This window comes from Cottoperca gobio, chromosome 21 (genome assembly GCF_900634415.1).
Source record: "Cottoperca gobio chromosome 21, fCotGob3.1, whole genome shotgun sequence".
NCBI classification, from domain to species: Eukaryota; Metazoa; Chordata; class Actinopteri; order Perciformes; family Bovichtidae; genus Cottoperca; species Cottoperca gobio.
In genome coordinates, this window is record NC_041375.1 from 13,960,846 (window position 1) to 13,980,796 (window position 19,951).

General features: G+C 39.0%; 1 protein-coding gene across 1 annotated transcript; it reads left to right on the forward strand.

Moving 5' to 3' along the window:
* The first annotated feature begins 1,903 nt into the window (after positions 1 to 1,903).
* Positions 1,904 to 18,814, forward strand: rbms1b (RNA binding motif, single stranded interacting protein 1b). Its single transcript, XM_029459031.1, is given in 15 exon segments — positions 1,904 to 1,954; positions 5,725 to 5,891; positions 7,943 to 8,001; positions 9,374 to 9,465; positions 12,556 to 12,713; positions 13,555 to 13,567; positions 13,569 to 13,635; positions 14,234 to 14,349; positions 14,716 to 14,765; positions 14,870 to 14,957; positions 15,236 to 15,286; positions 15,917 to 16,027; positions 16,150 to 16,230; positions 16,323 to 16,401; positions 17,609 to 18,814. Coding segments are annotated over 14 exon segments (1,176 nt in total). The 3' UTR covers positions 16,395 to 16,401; positions 17,609 to 18,814.
* Positions 18,815 to 19,951: the final 1,137 nt, after the last annotated feature.

A 19,951-nucleotide genomic window follows, 5' to 3' on the forward strand; every position in this document is an offset into this window, starting at 1 on the left:
CTAATGCTGACCCATTGACTCCTGTTGGCCTGGTGAACTTCTCTACATGCTCTACTGATGACCTTTGCTTTCATTTAGGAATGGCATATCACATATCACACACCTATGTATACACATCGTGTCAATGCCTTCAATAAAAAGCCACCGGTGTCATAGTGGGCTCTCAAGGATAATGTCAGTATTGACTAAGCTTTACAGACCCACTTTTTCATTATACAGCTAAATAAGAGCCACATTTTCTTTCTATATATCATCACGGTGCACGTTTGGGTCGAAGAATACAGGTCTTTAACCGTGTAGATAATATTCAATTTGCATCGTATCTGTCTTATTTGTTCTTGACAGTGGTGCCACAAAACATCTGCTATCAATAATGATTAACTACAATCAGGAATACCATGAAGGTTCAATTGTTTAGGGAGACTATAAGGGAAGAACAAGACAGTGGATAGGCCTACAGCATGGTGCTTGTACCTTGCTGAAGGTCGCCATTAATTCACATTTTCTGCCACCAGTGTTGGTTTTTCAATCAGCAGGTGACAGTGGTGGGTAGATTGCTTTTGATTTATAGCCCAGCCTGCCTCTCTTACCTGCTCCAATAAAGACCTCCCCCACATACACACACAAACCACTGCAACCACCTGTCACTCACATTAAGAGGGTCCTGCTGCACACAATCCATAATAGAAGCCATCTCTTTCAACAAAATGTTACTCTACTGCAAGACCTCATTCATAAAGGATGAGTTCATCTGAAGAAGTGGAATCATATTTTCCAAATTTCCTCTAGTTATTCCAGTAATGCTGTTTTATTTTCAGAGGTTTTGCAATATCCACTGATCCTTTACTCCATTTGTGAAACAAACATTCATCGAATTTCACTCATCATTGACATACAATAATGTAGCAATTAGATTTATAAAAACAAAAAAAAGCTATATCGAGTAAAAGCCTATTTACACAATGTTGTATGGCTGTTTTGTTATAGTCTATTATTGTTTCAGTTTTAGTGATGGTTTTACGCTTGTGGGTATCCAGACGTCTAGTAAATGTGTGTTTTATTTCTGGGCGTTCTTCTTCTTCTTTTTTTTTTACAAAAGAAGATACTCATTTTGTACCACAGCGTTTCTAATAAATAACAAAACATTTTGTATGCAGGCCTCTATAAAACCACACCAATTTACCACTTATTGATCTTTGGTAGATTGCTGCCTCCGAACTAAATGGAATACTTCACTATAATTAACAATTAGCATTAAAGCTAGTGATTTTATTTGCTCTTCTTCTGATTATATTCTCCATGGTTGTGAGAGTTAAACGTAAAAATAACCAGAAACTTACAAGAATATCACATCGAGGACCAGCCGCACGGAGGAATGTTTGGTATGCATCTTTTGATATACGAACACCAACAGAGGTGGAATGAATGTCTTTATATTATGTGTTCAGATAATAGAAGACAGTATATGCTTAATAAATGCCAAAATATATTTAGCATATAAGAGATATCCTACTTTTAAATCTTAGTAAAAGCGACTAGATACAAAACGGTATGTATTTTGGGAATATTGTTAAAAGACCCCCCCTACACCAAATGGTTGAATGGTTTCTCCCGCCGTGGCAGCGTCTGTCCTGCGCAGCGCTGACTGCAAATCAATGAAGCCAGTCAAACAAACGGGGCTGGGCAATCGAAGTTGGGACAATTTACGGAGGTTTCTGTTGCCGGATAGTCGACGTCAAGGATATGTATACAGCTAATATGTGTAGCACCTTATTGTTGTGTCCTTTAGCAGAGTAAGGAGGATATCCATGTCAAATACATTTCTACTTATACGAGGAGTTTGATGTATTTCGCTAGAAAATTGTAGCTTAACAGAAGAAAACTACCCCTGTTCGAACTGAGGATGATTTTTGCTAATACTGGAAAGCCACTAAGGACTCCGTATCGCAAACAGGTAACGTAAATACGCTAATATTTACCAAAGGGAAGCCTTCAGATATACTAATAAAGCACAAAGCTGACTTCATGGAAGTCGCTGAAAATGTCTATCTAACAGCAGCTCACAGCCTAAATAAACTGACGCTTAAACGGAGAGAAAACTAACTTTGGTTTAGGTTACGTAATTCCAAATGTCAGTGTTGTGTTCCCGTGTGTGATGAAACATTCAGATATGCTACTTATGCATAATGAGAATAGCCTACTGTTCGGGCTGTAGTCCAGCCAGGTCCGACACTGCTGGAGAGATACAGGCTTATGACCTCAGTTGATGCTTAATGTAATGGCTATAGTGGCCACATATCCCCTCTAACACCAATACTTTGTACATATGTTGTATTATAAATGAAGTAGGCCTACACATGAGCTGGGAATGAACACCACTTCACTGAAACTCGACCAAATAGAAGTTTCCATACATAGCCTTTATTGTCGCTTAGTTTGGACCAGTGAACATTGGTTGGCCTGTTTTTTTTGTCAAACTCACTTTCAGTGGTATAAACCATAGGTTAACTTAAATACACCCTATTTGCTTGCAGTAGGTTTCTCTGTGTTGTACAGAATTATAAAGTATGGATGACTAATTGTCCACTGGTGCGTTCACTTTGTCCCAGTTACATATAGATTTTTAAAACGAAAAGCCAAACGATTTGAATAAGCATATTCACTCTGTCGTGCTCATGCTGTTATCCTGTGGCTAGAGCTCCATGGGCGAGGCCTGTTACTGAAAGCCCTGCGTATTTCCAGTTCGGATATGACAGGCTCTGCCGGTCTGGAGCTGGCTGATAAGATGCCATCCTCTCCCCATCACAGTCTCTCACAGTCCTGCATCTGAGTAGCCAGGCACGTATATGAAAACTAAACTCACTTCCAGTCCCACAGAGAAAAAGGAAGTATCACTCACCTGAAGCACAGACTCCAAGAAATTAACCTCAGGAACCTTTGGCAGACATTTTTATTTATTTTTAATTCTGGCTTGTCTTGAGTGTTGTAGTTCATATTATAGTTCTAAACTATTCCTCAGGTGTATTAAATGCATGTCTATGAAAAAGTTTTTAATCTAAAAGTCTATAGTCCCATTTATTTCCCACATTTGGTTGTTTGTTTTTCTCATGTTCTCTGTTTTCGTTGTACCTGCTAACATACAGATATTGATATGAAACATACAGTTTCGATCTTCATATCCTGACATTCTTCAACGTGGATTAAGTCAGCCTCAGCTTTACAATTCTTTTCCAGGGCGTGTTCATAATTTATCATTCAAGGATCACTCTTTCTGAGATACTGAGAAGTTGTAATTTCACTCTGGTTTTACTTCTTGTGCTTAGATTAAAAAAAAACCTATGAAGATTTGAGAGATGGCCTACAGTGTTCTTGTTAAAGAGAGTGCAGTACTCCAAGACTAAACTAGTATGATGACACAGTACCTGCCACCTTTACGTTGGCACCACTGGTCATTTTGAAATCACAATATTCAAAATAGCAAAATGGGTTTTACAAATTTTATTCAGCGTAATTTAAGTAGTAATTCCAGTTTTCTTTGTAATTACTATCCTGCTTGTAGCCTAGTCCGTGATCCATGTTTCCGATCCTCACAAAAATCAAGAAAATCAATTGAACCGATCTTGTTGTTTGTAAGTGAAGGCTAGTCATGAGAGCAACTGTGACATATGATAAGTTTTCCAAGAATTGCTTAATACTCCATTCACATTTTCATGAAGCCACAGTAGCATTTAATTTGTGGAACAATTTAGTTTGCACCATTCACTGAAAGCATGTTCCATATTTAAACCTTTTGACACAGACTATGCTTAAGAGAACAGATAACTGGTTGTTACGGTGGAAGCAATGAGGACTTGTGCCACCAATCAGTTGGCAAACAGCAAGTCAAACTTGTTTCTCTGTGAAGGCATGTGAAGCTGTAGGTCACAAGAGAAGATACTCTCGTCCAGATTTGAGTTGCTCAGTCCTGTCAGCACTTCATGCTTGGGATTCCATCAGCTTCCTCTCAGCTTGTGATTCTTTAGAGAGGGGGGTTTGTGAGGGGGGGGGGGGGTAATCAGCGCCTGATAGTAAACAAGAAGACAGATCCCTAAAGGGGACAGCTCTCTCAGACGACGACATCTGTGTCTTGTAAACATGAAGCACAAAGTTGCCCAATCACTGAAGGATTTTCACTTTTGCCCCCCCCCCCCCCCTTGGACAGGGCTGGCAGCTGCTATGAGAAATACTAAGACTTAGAAAATCAACCAGAACTTGTGATGAATGTGAAAATCCCAGTGCCAGTTGTTTTAATGTGTTTAACATTAACAGAGCAAAAAATAGTTTTTTTTCTAATAAGAAAGAGACACACAGTCATGCCGAAGTCAATCAAACCATTTTTAGCCTATAGATAAAGCGATTAATTAATGAATGTTATGGTTAAGAAGTCTGGCGCTACTCCAGAGATGATTGTTTATGTTGACCTGCGAATAGCTTATTCGACACCCCAAGGCAATGACATCCGTGTGACACCGGTGTCAGAGCTACAAGCCCCCACAGACCCTGATTGTGCTGACTGCAATGGCTGCAGATATGGATCACTGCTCTGTAAAACATTAATTCTCACACCAGTCAGAAACCCACAAGATGCTAATGATGGAGTGTCCTGACAGTTTTAAGTTTTCTTTTTCCCATAACGTGATTATATTAAAGTGACATGGTGAGGGCACACAGCAAGCCTTTCTTGGTTTATTATGTAGACTATAAGTGAAATCATACACAGAGAGACATCAAATCATGTTTATCTATTTTGTTTCTCCCTCCTTTTTTTTTTCCAGAGGTTTTGCTGCAAGTTGTTGTTTTGTCCTGACATGGACAAGCATTAGGGTTACTTAAAACTGCTATAATCAATACTGTTCAATTAACAACGGACCAAATGACGATGTGCATGTGAAAGGGGGCACTTGTAGTGACGTACCCACAGCCATCACCCGGCTGTGCAGTAGCCCTGAGCTCTACAGAGCCTTTCAGCATCTTTAATTGAACAGTTTTGGTTTTACAGCCTGAACATTTACTAGTTTGGTTCACTTTCTCCACATCAGCGTAATTTCCAGAAGCAACAGGCAGCTTTTTTCCGCTCTAAAAAACCCCACTGTACGCTACCTGCCCAGCACCTATCAGCAGACAAACATAATTAGCAGCTAGCTAGTGTACATAGTGGCGCCTTTTGGAGAGCAAAACAGAGCTCAATGAGCGGGAATATTGGTCTTCCACTCATCAGGTTGCAAGTAACACGACTCTAAATGCTTACGTTACTCTGTATCTGCTGCATGGGTAAATAATTAACTGTTTGCTAATTCGCCATATCAACTTTTTAAGGTGATAATATATAATTATTTTGTTTACTGCTTGTTTCTGCTTCACCAAAGAGTCACCAAAGTCACAATATTCGATATTGCAGATTTTTAGGAGTTTAAGAAAAGTTAAAACTCCCTGAAAATGTTATTTCTGCTGACCTCCAGTGGTTTAAAATCTCATCTTGCTGCAATGATGTACAAGTACTTGAGGGTCTTTCAGTACACTGTGACAGCAGAAGCACACTTCTAGCTACACCTGGCCACACCCATTAGGGATACCATTCACCTTCATTTAGACTTGAGAACTTTCAGCCCTGATGATAAAGAATTTTATTTATTTAAAATGAACTTAACTCAACCTAGTTTTTCTGTGTTTCTCTGCCTATTCCAGCCACCTGTTTCCCCATCGTCACACCCCATGGCTCCACCCAGCCCGAGCAACAACAGCAGCAGCAGCAGTAGCACTGCAGGCTGGGACCAGCTCAGCAAAACAAACCTCTACATCCGAGGCTTGTCCCCTTCAACCACGGACCATGACCTGGTCAAGCTCTGTCAGCCGTGAGTACCACACTTCCTCTCATCATTATCCGTTAGTGATCAGCCATTGATTTTTTGGGCTACTTTGTTTTAGAGTGTAGTTTAAACTTGCATTGGCAGTCACTTTTTGGCATATCATTGTTTAAACGCAAATAAAATGCGATAAAGTAAATGGTAAGACGTAAATATGTAAGTGTTGTCTTTGTTGTAATTTATTGTTTAAAATGATTTCCTTTCTAATACACTCTCTTTGGATGACAAATTAAGCCACACAGGTTTGTTTAAATATCTTCCAAGAAAGTATTTACGATTAAATTCTCTTTTTTTTGAAGAACAGAGTATATAGTTTTGGACCATGCAGAGAGCGTGGTGTGACACCTGTATTCATGTATACGTGTCTATAATTGAGTATCTAACAAATCCAGCCATATTGCAGCACCTATTTCAATATGACATAAAAAATGTATCTTCAAAACCACGCGAGGACAGGGCGTGTATGATGAGCATGTGGGGCACAGCAGCAGAGGTTTCATATATCATGTGCGTGGATAAAGGAGAGATGCTGTCAGCACTGGGCTCAGCCACAGCTCTCTTTGTGCGCTGAATGCTTTATATTTGCAGAGGGACCGCCCTGGTGCCTCAGAGATTTTATTTGCTATTTTTCCGAGGCCTATCTTCACAATGCGATACCACTCAAAGCAGCAAATTAATTATCTAGAAATATAGATTAGAAATATAATGCGTATTGAAATTGGCCTCATTAGTGACATATATATTATATTATTTTTTACTTTTAAATTATTAATAGATCCTCAAATGGGAGAATTTAAAACGCAATCGTTTTTAACTTTTTGTTAATGCACAGACAAATGTGCTGTTTATCACTTCCTATTTACATGTTGATGATAGTGGAAGATCAAACATGCTGTAGCCACACATGAGTTCAGATGGGACAGAAAGGTCATAAGGTCATGCTCTTTCACCAATTTTAGCATTTAGCTTAACCCCTAGATAAAGTATCCCCTTGGTTAACTGCTGTGTGGCTTGTATCACGGTCACTGTAGGTTATATAGGTCATTTTAACCTGATACCTAATGGACTAAATGCATCCACTGTTGTTGGCCATGTGGAAAACACACATTGAAAGAAACTACTTTCATGACATTACTCCCTGTTTTTAAAGATGAAAACTCAATGAGGAATAGAAAAGAAACTACTGTACAACAAATTAATTAGATACATGAAGAACCTTGTGCCAAACCAAAAGCCAACCAGCTGTGTGGAGGATTCCAGAGGATTTAGTCTTGTTATCCCAAATTCAATTCAATTATTTATTATATATATATATATATATATATATATTATATATATATATATATATATATATATATATATATATATATATTTAAAAGCATATTAAATATATGTGTATGTATATGTATATATATATATATATATATATATATATATATATATATATATATATATATATATATATATATATATATATATATATATATTATATATATATATATATATATATATATATATATATATATATATATATATATATATATATATATATATATATATATATATATATATATATATATATTTAAAAGCATATTAAATAAATAAAACATAAACAATTCACAGTTAAAGAAGTCAAATTAGCTATTGAGACCTTTTGTGTAAAAGAGGAAAAATAAAGCAAGGGAGAGAGAGAGAAAGGGGATTTTTAACTAGTACCCAATGACAATCTCTGCTTGGAGAGGCCGTGGTTAGTTAGCACGTACATGTTTCTGTAAGTAAACAAAAGTGTGGTATTAAAAAATGTAAGGGTTCTTTGGTAGCTCTTATGAAGTGTATTACAGTGGTTTAGTTAAAAAGGGACTGTTTAGCTTTGGGGGGATTTTCAGTGCCACATGGAAACCACTTCCTGTTTCTCATATTTGTACGGTGATGTCATAAATTGTTGCTCTACCCTCCCTCTCTGTGTGTTTTATAACTGGCTCTGTCTGGTACATGCATAATCCAGCTAACAATGCCTCGCCTTTCTGCTCCTCCCCTAGGTATGGCAAAATTGTGTCAACAAAGGCCATCCTGGACAAGACTACAAACAAATGTAAAGGTGTGTAAAGTAGTGTTTCTCTTTCCAACCCAACCCTCTTTTATCTCTTCTCCTAATTTAGTATGTATCAAGAAATCTCATGAAGTGTCCTGCAGGATTTTCAAAACCTCAAAGAATATCACATCTACGCTTTCTCAAAAGTTGGCCGACTTCCAATGTGGTAATTCTATCAAAACATCAAGTCATTCAACAGCTATGCAGTTGTGTCAGATGATACGGCAAGTCAGGAAACAGACAGCCAGGCTGCTTAAAGCTGCCTCCCAGCTCATGTTATTTTAAGCCTCAACCCTTGTCTGTTGGTGTGTCACTGCTGTGGGTGCTTCCTGGGGAAGAAGTGGCAGACTCCTCCTCTTTCTGCTGAGTGACAGTGTTGGTCTCGGTTCATTTCTAGTAGACTGCCCATCTGACTAAAGAGGGATTTACTGATTCTCTCTAGTCCTGATGGGATTAAGAGAATGCTTTGTCACTCTTCTCTGGATTATACAGATGCCAGTTAATTAATGTCTCTCAGTGAAAGGGGAAAGGACAACGTTAAACACCTTGGAAAGCTCTGACTCAATTTGAAATAAAAGTCAGAAATGGCTTGAGCAATAACTTTATGCGATCTTGAGTTTCACAAAATTGTGGTTTTACTCATTTCAGAACTTTAAGTTCCAACAAAGCCAAGGATTCCCATTAAACTTTTAGTACCAATGTCACCAATTTGTCATCTGAAATAGCCCTGACATATTCACCATCATTTATCTGGACTAGATTAAATATAGCAGCTGCAGTAGAGGTTAGGGACTGCAGGTTCGCCCTGTTTGTGCCCCCCTCCCACAGGACAAAGAGCCATGAACGTCACACTGGTATCTGCATTCTCAGCGTTTTTCTACCTCTACCTCCACACAGACACACACAAGCTCACATTAATACACTAAAGCTGAAATGATTGTTCGATTATTCGACAGAAAATGTATTTTGATAATCTTTCTAATCTATTTCTCTGGTTCTACTTTCCCAAAAGTGAATATCTTTTGGTTTTCTTTGTATTCCTTGGAAAAAACTATAGTTTAAAGGCTTCACAATGTGCTTTGTGAGACTTACGTTGGTAAAGAACATTGTGTGCTATTTGCTGCATTAGCTAGACAAAGCAATTATACGAGAACATAACTGAAAATAATCGTTACATGCAGGCCTAAAATACACAGTTAGATTTACCTATAATGCAGAAGTGTATACATACATACTGTAAATGCACATAGTAACACACTGCATGTAAAGATTTCTTATGGTAACATTCTCTACCCACTAATGAACACACACACCATCACCATCCACCACAGAGAGTCTGTAGAATATTGTTCTATAACTGAGCTGCTTGTCTCTTCAGGTTATGGCTTTGTGGACTTTGACAGCCCCGCTGCAGCTCAGAAAGCTGTGGCTGCCCTGAAGACCACTGGTGTCCAAGCTCAGATGGCAAAGGTGAGGATTCATTACAGTCTAATCCTGATATCACGCACATACAAGTCACCCAGTAACACTGTTTCTCCTCCATCTGGCTGGTGAGGTGAGCTAAACCTAATCTGTGTGGTATTAAATAGCAGGACTGGAATCCTTGACTGCAGGCTGTATGCTCCCAAACTCTTGGTCTGTAGTGACTCTGAGAGCTGAATCTTGTGTTGAAAAAACGTGAATATGTTTGCGTGTGTGTGTGTTTATGGAACTTTACTGGATTTTAGACATTCGCAGACTTCAGCACCATATTTACTGACACACTTGCATCCGTTTTTAGTAGCAAATGTGACGCATGTGCACAAGGTTTTTTGCAGTTTGTAGGTCTCACCTTGCATGTGAATAGTGCAAGTGTCTGTTTGATGTTTAATGCACTCTGAGGTCACAATGTCAGATACTTATTTGTTTTAAGTTAAGGCATTCACAGTGAACACTTGAATGCATTTAACTGTATTCAACAGCGTCTCCACCCTCCACCTGCTGCACTCTGAGCTGGTGCTTCGTCTTGTTTGTTTTATCATTGTGTTATTCCAAGTCTTTTTTTATCTTCCGTTAAGTTTGACTCCTACTGCATTAATAGTATAGTTAATACAGTGTTGATACACTTCACATTTGTGCTGCACCACCTTCTTAGTAAATATGTCACCCAATGATTAAATGTATTTGGTAATTTGCTGATGTGTTCATATATGGTTTATGATGTATATGTGTTGGAAGCATATACATCTTTTTACGGTGTTGCTGACAGCGGGATGATGTAGCAGAGAAATGATGCACCATGTGGACATGCTTCCACAGTGAGACTGTCCGGCAGCGGAGACTAGTCTATCCGTCTCCTCCAAAGCATCATTACACGTACAGTTTGTACCTCCCAGAAAGACTATTTTACTTAAACTTCTCAAAACTGAACAAGTTCTCTTCTTCGCTGGACAAGTTGGAGTTACAGTAGATTGTCATGTTAAAGAAATAGTTCAAACTATGGATTTAACGGCGCTCAGTGTTGTGTGGACAGTAGGTCATTAGTACACATTAGTTAACAGTGTAATTTGGGCTATAACCTTACACACCTAAACTCTCACTAGTTTACACACTAATTGTGTGTTGTTATGGTAACAGGAACCAGTCGGAGGAAACGTTGTTCCCTTACAGCACCGAGCAAGAACCCATGGCCTCATTTCCCTGTCTGGGGATCTGTAGAGCTTCTTGACATGCCTCTGTGCACCCATTTTACTTTTTTTAATTAAAATAGAGCAGCTCCGAGGGGCATGCTGAAGTTTAATCTTTGTATTGTGGAAGGTAAATGCCTTTATAAAGTGTGGGCCTTTCAGTCCCACTATTGCTCAAGCTTGTTTGGACTTAATGGACACCCTGACAAAGGTCCCTTTTCCTGTTTTTTTTTTATCAGCCCAGCCACCCTCAATGGGCTTTCTCTCATTATTATTTCAAAAGCAGGTGGTGGGAAGTGGCCAGATAAGAGTTTCCCTTCTTTTTACCATATCTTACTTCATTGAATATCTATTGAATATGCTTAATTATGTGCTTCATTTTCTCTGTGTGCATATAAGGGATTTACTTAATGTTCATTTGTATAGGAATTAATACAGGCAACATTTATATGTCATGAAATTATTTTAGATGGTTTAATTAAGCTGCGTGAATGACATTAATAGAGAAACGGCATTCTTACCTCAGCCATGGAGGTTTTGGTTTTTGGTTTTGTTTGTTGGTTTGCTTGTTTATCATTAGGATTGTGAAAAAAAAAACTGCTGGCTTGATTTTCATGAAACTTAATGGAAGGGTGTAGCCATCCCTGGATCAGCAGGCTAATGTTGACAGAGGAAGCGCATGAGCAGTACATGCCCCTCCCTCATTACCACGATTGTTAGTGCCCTTCAGGAAGACGCTTAAAGTCCCAACTGCTTCCGTAGAGCTGCTGAGTGGCCAATCGGATAAGACTGAGGCTGTACTGGGCATCTGCCAAGTGTGAATGTGAGGTTGTTCCTAAAAAAGAATACATGTGCTAACCTAATATACCCTGCTTCAGTAAATGTAGAAGATCTACACTGTAGATGACATCATTTTTAACATACCTACAGTCTGTAGCAAGGCAAAGAGTAGCATCCCTCCTTCAGCCACACCTATCTTCATCAGCTCTTCTTCCACAAGCGTGAGTCAGTCACAGTTAATGGCTAACTGATGGGTGGTGACCCATTCAAAGCACAAGATGTATTATCCACTGCAATAACTTTTGTCCCTTAATTTCTCTGAGCTTTTTTCACATTTCTCTCAAGTGATGGTAGAGTCGGTATTAAAACAGAGGAACTGCTATTCTTGAAAAGAAAAGAATCCAGCTTCCTGGTATTAACAATTAATTAAGTGCCTATCCGGAAGGTCATTTAGGGGACACTTATGTATAAATGCTCAGCTCTGCCACCAAAGGCCTAAAAGGTAAAGTAGGTTCCCTGGGTTTTGTTGCAGCGCGGTCTATGACTCCATCATTGTCTTCTAATTCTGAAATGTCCATTTCTCTGTTAGTGTATTACTTTTAGTAATCCAACCTGTGCCTGTAGCTGACACTGAACAACACAACGCTGATGAATATTAATGATGAGAGGCCGCTCCCCAGGGAATCGTAGCTGTGTCTTATGTTTCTGCTGATGCAATTAAAATACAGCAAGAAATCAGCTGATGTGGGCCTCAAGCCACAGTGCGCTGCATGCAAATCTCTTATTTATCACTGCTCGTACTGACCCTTTACTACCTCCAACAGAGACAGACAGGAGGAAGCAGAGATAAGCAGAGATAAGCAGAGACATGTTAACCCATCACTGAAGTCCTTATTAGCAGTCTATTAAATGTTTAGCCATTTCAAGGGATAAATTATATGGAATTGTAATGAAGCTGGTCCTTCCCTCCTCTCTTCCGTCTTGTAACTAAATCCAGTGTGAAATTGATACTACAAAGGAAGGTTTTTGTGTTTCCCGAGTGTGTTTCAAGCATTTCCTATAGTGTATTTACATTACCTCTGGGTCCCTCACTCCCCTTCTTTTCACTCTACAGCAACAAGAACAAGACCCGACAAACTTGTACATCTCCAACTTGCCTATGTCTATGGATGAGCAGGAACTGGAGAACATGTTAAAGCACTTCGGTCAGGTCATATCCACACGCATCTTGAGGGACTCCAGTGGGCGCAGCAGAGGGGTGGGCTTTGCAAGGTCAGTCTTTTATTGCAATGACTCATGGTTCTGAAACAAGATAAAGAGTTTTTTTTACTGCCACATAGCATTTTAACATCAATAAATTGAAACAGGTTCACTTATGACACATTGGTATGATTAAACTAAATAAAGAGACCACTTTACAGCAGTGAAATGGAAGTGATGTCAGGATGAGGGATGGGAGACTAGTGGCAATATCCCCTTTAAGTTTGAGATGCAATAGTGCTAATTATACCAAACGATTGAGATCCAGGCGATCAGTAATACTAGCCACTAATGATAAAGTGATATTTAAAAACGTTACATAGAACAGCTTTCAAATAGTTGAAAGAGATTTTAAAACATTGCTGGTTTCTCATTCTAAAAGTCCCCACGCAGATCAATATAGAATGGGTTTAATTTCTAAATTAATACCTAAAAACACAAAGCTATGTTGTTGAGAACAAGGCGTCTCATGTATGGACAGATGGAAACTCCTTTTAAGAAATAGTTTCACAATGACTGATTGACTGACGCATGATTTAATTATAGTATGCAATGTTGGCTTCTGCCAGTTGTACTTGCACAACCGGATATTGACTGAAATACTTCACAGGCGAGGACAGCGTCATGATTGACAAAACACAAATATCTAATGAATGATAGAAATGTTTGTGTTACGGGAGTTCATTAATAGGTCCATGTGGCACAAATGATGGACATTTACAAGTTGATTACAACATATGTACACTTTTATATTGAACCACCTCTTCCACCGTTCTTGTGGAGCACCTGCTCACCCTTGTCACTGCAGTTCTCACTGATATAGTTATGCTCTGTGTGTCTTTTATAACTTCAGGATGGAATCAACCTGAAAAATGTGATGCAGTCATTTCTCACTTCAATGGAAAGTTTATTAAAATACCTGCCGGTGTTCCAGGTAAGAAATGAAGTATAATTATCTTATATTTGCAGCTTTGCACTGCAGAAATGTAAAATGATTTAGTTTACCTGCCATGCCATGGAAATAATATGTGAAAGAAAAGAAGAGGATTTGTGTTGGAATGACTATGATGTGTACAATGTTAATGGGCGGTGTTGTATAGGCAGGAGGAAACGGTCAGTCAACTGATTCCTGCCTCCAGCAGGAGTCAGTGAGTCTGCCGCTCACATACACTCAGCCCTAAGTGGCAGAGCACAGACAAAGAAAAGGAGAGAGAGGGAGCTGCTCTGTGTGGCCTCCACTCCCTCTCTAAGCCTTTTAATTGGATTATTAGACTGAAATAGTCTCTGCTGGCCTTGCCTCCTTTAGGAAGGGGAGGGGATTACAGCTCCACATCTGCCAAATTAGATGTCTGCGTTCCCAGGCCGGCTAGTAAATGTGCACTCCCCAGGCTTCAGGGAGTGAGTGACTGTATAGCAAGCAATAAGAGGCGTGCGTGCGTGCATGCGTGCGTGTGTGTGCGTGTGTGTGTGTGTGTGATGTTTGTTCAGGACAAACCTTTTATTTTAGTCTCTTGCCACTTCTCTCTCTTTAGCACCATCTGAACCTTTGCTGTGCAAGTTCGCTGATGGTGGACAGAAAAAGCGACAAAGTCAGAATAGATTTGTCCTGAATGGTCGTGTTTGGGGAAGGGACGGTGACTCCAGACTGGTAAGTGTTGATGGGAACCAATCTATGATAGGAATAGTAATAAAGGACACATTTCAGCTGAACCTAAAGTGTTGTGTGATAAACAACAGAGAGTATAACCAGTATTAAAACATGACGGCAAAAGCACCTGAGTGGGACTTTGTTGTTGTTTAGTGTTGTTAAAGGAACAAACTGCATGTGTCTGTCACTCCTGATTTGTATGTGGTTGTAATCGTGGTTAAGTCTTTTGTAGTCAATGACGCCCTGTTTCAGGTTTGAGCACAAAAGATACACAATAGACTGTCGTATGACGATGCTGTGGTGGTTAACTGTTGGGTTTGCGTGTTTCTGTTTAGTTGCCAAACCTGTGCTTTCTTTTGTTCCCAGGCTGGAATGACACTCACATATGACCCCAGTGCAGCTGCTATGCAAAATGGGTAAACTACAACAACAGATTAGATTGCTCTATCGTGGTCAATGTATATTTCATTGTACTTAACTTTGTTATTTCACTAAATTACACTTTAATCTGCTTCCACAGATTTTTCCAGCAAGCGTACAGTATTTCAAACCGGATGATGGCTCAAACGTCCATGTCTCCTTACATGTCTCCGGTTTCAACATACCAGGTTTGAATCCTTCAATCTCTTCAATGATGGAAATGTGGCTTTGATACTGTAATATAACAAAGACGCAACATTTAATTCATCAGTTTTACCCACAGTCACTCAGCATTTGCGTTTATAATCAGGATCAGGGTTCAGAGACTCGTCCTGGAGGTGTGGGTTAAGTGTGACAAAGCGCACAGTGGCCCTTTTATGATTGTTGCCGTCACAGTAGCATGCGATCCCTAAGGCAACCGTTCAATGTTAGTGTGATTACAGAGTGTGCTTGTGTCACATTCCAGGTGCAGAACCCATCCTGGTTGCCTCATCAACCGTACATCATGCAGCACCCGGTAAGAACGGAATCTTCTCCTCATCGCTGTCTTCATCACAAACTCTCTCCCTTTTTATTTCATCACTGTGGTTGTAACAGAATTGTAAAAAATGTTCTGTAAACAGACAGACACAATATGGGAGAGTAGTAGTTACACATAAGGTGACACTGATCCTTGAGGATTTACTGTACTAAAATGTTTGTATCGGAATGTAAAAACGACTGCTTTGGAGAGGCGATGCGAAGCTGTGTATTTGATGACAGATGCCGAATATTTTACAACAGATGGGTTTGAATTGAGAGAGAAGAGTCATTTCTTGCTTTGAAAACGAGCCAGCATAGAAAACATTGCGAGATGCATCAGGCCAGCCAAGATGCTTATAGACAACTTGCTCAACTTGTGACTATTCACCTTCTGGTGTGGGCATTAAATGTGAAGTTACAAATGACTCTGCTTCTCTTTGCCTGAAATCCAATCCTGCAACACCCATTATGCATTTACATCCTCGATATTCTGCATACCTTTTTATGCGGTAATGTCATTTGTTTTTGAGGTGTATTTCAATTTTACAGAAGAACAATCCCTCAGTGACTTTGTGTATGCACAAGCTGCTTAAATTCCTCTAATCTGCTCACACATTTCTTCCAGGGTACTGTGCTATCGCCCTCTATGGACCCATCTATGTCACTACAGCCTACTTCCATGTTGGCCCCTCTTGCGCAGCAGATGAGTCACCTCTCAATGGGCAATGCAGGAACGGTGAGGGAACTCTGCATGGAATCAGAAATGAGTTCACACATTATACTTATTTGAGATTGAGGTGTTAAAAGTGTTTCTTTAAAATGCAAATGAACTCTATTTCTCTCTCCTTCATTGTGCAGTTCATGGCCGCCAACACAGCTATGCAAGGAGCATATATCCCACAGTATGCACACATGCAGACATCAAATGTTCCTGTAGAGGTATGTGCATTAACATCACTGCAGCCTGCTGCGAGTAAAGCATTATCGTCATTTTAAACAACAGCTCATTGTTGTTTTACTCTCTCTTCCAGGAAAATGGTGCACACTCACAAGTGGACACATCCGGCAATCATTCCCCATATTCCTACCAACAAACCAAGTAGTTCTGAGGTAACATTCGGACAACAGCTCAAACAATCATGTCTACAAATGCAACGGATGCTAAGGATCTTTTCACTGTTTTGCACAGGTTCTGCAAATGTTTAAGTGAGACTATTTTTGGTATCATGTTCAGAGAAAATATCTGAGTTCATCAAATGATTCAAATTATATATATATATATATATATATATATATATATATATATATATATATATATATATATATATATATATATATATATATATATATATATATATATATAAACAAAAAAAAAATGTTTTGAAAAAGTTTTATTTTCATACTAGAAAACGTTTATTTTTTACCAAGGATTGCCACAGGATACAAGGAAGAATCGCGTGACTAGTTGTTCAAAGTGCATGATAGTAAATGTGTTTTTTGTTGATATTTCCAGATTTCTTTTGACCTTTTGAAAATGATGTTTTTGTGCTTGCCGTGTGAGTGTTGCTATGGTGAAGTGTTAAGTGTTGTTTTCTTGTAAAGTGATTTATCTTAGTACTTTAGATCGATCTTGCTGTCGGATTCAAATTTGCCTTTATAGTTTTTATACAGAACACCACAGAGAGCAGCAATAAGTAAAACATGTTGAGCGCTATTGCCTTGGAAATTAGCTATTTAGTTAATTTTTTTATTTTATTTTATCAAGGTGTTTTTGATTTTTCCCTCCCAAAACTGATAGAAAAGTAGAATTTTAGCGAAAATGTTTTAAATGAAAGGCGTCCACATCTGATGATTTTATTGGATGTAATATTTATTTAGTAAGAAGACTTTACATGTTTCTGGATGTTGGAACGTGTTACCTTTTTGAATCTTGCCTTTTTGATTACTTGGTATTGTAGAGTAGCTGCAATTGAACTTGGTGGGAGAATGAGAAGGGGCAAATGTGTTTTATTTGTCTGTCGTGTTTTTGGGTGATGTTAATTGATATTTTGATGGGGTGTGTCTTTTCCATATTTGACAAAACTAACAGGAAAACATAGACTTATGATTGTGCAAAAACAAAACAAAAACTCATCACAGCCTTGTAATAGAACTTAGGCAAAGGTTCAGCGAGTTGGGGGGTAAAATGAGATGAATATGTGTATTTTATTGCACCTCACTCTTTGATAGGAAACAAACTTGGCTCTTTCGATTGTAGTTTACTTCACCAAAGATTGTGAACTAGTACACTGAGGAAATCATTTGTTTCTTTCACCAGGACACAAGTGACTCTGCAAACAAGATTGCAGTTTGGACAGTGTGCCTTTTTTGTACAACTTACGTTCAATTTTCATAGGTATTAGTATACAGTACGGACACACACAAGCATGAAGGAAGGCCTGGATCCAACAAGTGCCACAGATTTATTTCATACTTACAGAAAAATTGAACATTGTAGTAAAGATTAAGTTAAAAAGAAAGGAAGTTTAAACTATGAAAGGACAGTGCTATGACCTTCTTAAAAAGCCTGTGATTCGACCTGGTGGTCAGTCAGACCAGTTATCTACCTCAGAGTTTTCTTTCTCCTCTGTACTAGGTCGGGTTAGCAGGTCCAGCCCGCCCTTCCAGACCAAATGCCATGCTCAGGAGCTGGCCACATACAGCTGTTTCCTTAGAGGTTGTTTTGAATACTTTTTGATTTCCTTCACACCTATTTTTTTATGATGTATTATTGTAATCATTAGGGTGGGCGACGACATGTCTCATGTTCACACATTCAGTTTCATGATTTTTTAAAAGAGCTGCTGCTGCTGCTGCTGCTGCTGCAATAGATTCCAGAGGTTGAATTAAAAATGTTAAAGACCAACAATGACAACAAAGCGCTGTGGTGCTAACTGGATCTGTGCTCCTTTTAAACAAACTAAATGTGCGTTGCTTTGTCGAGGCTCTAGACTAACTCGCAGCAGCATTTCCTCTGTAGTTAGCTCGGCTGTGCAACAAATGTAAAGGGCCACTGATTATACTGGAGATTTCTGCGTAATGCCCGAGACTGAGAAGTAATGCTGTCTTGTGAGGTTAATGCTGCTAGTGGTGTCTGAACCAAGTGCCATAGTATCTGGGTCAAGAGTTGCAGAGGTGCACATAAGAAAAATTGCTCATATAAGTAACCACCATGTTGAACAGTCATTAAGTTATATGAAAAAAGTTCTAATTTATGAAGATTGTTGTACAGACAGCTTGAGGAAAAAGAGAGATTTTCATAGAGCTATATAAAAGTTTGTTTTAATTTTTTACTTGTGCCACACATTTGCCAGTGGTTACTTGTATGTACAGTTTGAGGAATCTTTCCTCTGTAATTTTGTTTCGTAGTGTTTGTTAAAGCCAAAGACTTTTGTTTTCTCAGTAGAATGTTGCCTAAGGTTAAATTTATCTTTTAATTTCTTTGACATTTTTGAATAAAACCTTCAAAATTTTCAACTTTTAATGGATTGTTTTTTGTCGAGAAGAGTTACTGTTCTTCATCCTGAACAGAGTAAACTTGTTTTCCCTTTTGATTGACTTTAGGTGGTTGCTAAACTTGGATTGATGATGAAAGGATGTAAATACATTAGTTGAAGAGTCTGCCAGTAAATGTTTTTTTGTTCATTGTATTATGATGATGGTTGTTGCTGGAGCTTGGCTGCAGCTTCAGAGGGCTAAAATCCTGGCAGAGTCACTTTGTTTCCCACATTTAGATTTTTGTTTAATAAGGAATCTGGCCATATCAGAATTTGGAAAATATGTATGCATTAATAATTAACCTTTCTTTAGACAATTTGAAAATCTTGTCTTGCCGAATGTACCTTTTTAAAAAAAAATAAATAAATAAAAAAAAAAACATTAATATTGCCAAACAGAAATGTAACAACTCATCAGAGATAAAGAAGAGATACTTGAGTGGTTTTCCATTGACAGGAGTTCGAGAACACAAAATAGGAGAAGAAAAGAAACGACATCTGTTTACTTCCCCCATTAATGCAGCAGCTGACAGAGGTCACTTCGTTGCTGTCAATTTTCTCCCAGAAAGCGGACTCCATTGCGAAAGTGACAATCTCCTACACATACAACGGCCAATATTTCAGATATCGAATTGAATTGCTATGCTTTCAACCCATAGGGTGAGGACTTTTTGAAGCATTATATAAACATTCGCATGGTATTGTGGACAACACGCGTGGCCTGGGCAGGGTGAGTTATGGGTATCAGGAGGTACAGTGTAGGGTGGGTGGATGGGGGCGTCTGTGAGCAGGCCTCACCATGGCAGATGGGTCCACACGGCATCCTGCAGAGTGTTGTGCCACCCTACGGGAAGCCACCCGCTCCAGACGAGCAAAACTCGTGCTCCAGCTGTCTGTGTTTGTGCCACCTGCGCCTACAAGCAAAGGAGTTGAACTCCCCCCCCAACAACAACCACCCTGCACTCTGCTGCCCCCTCCCTCCTCACCTGCTCAGGTAGGAAGCAGCCTACATCACAAAAACCTTTTTGTGTCCAAAGACTATATTTAGTGTGATAAGGAAAAATTCCAAAACATTTGTTCTGATTGGTCTAAAGAAAACTGTTATTAACATACTTCAGTAATCA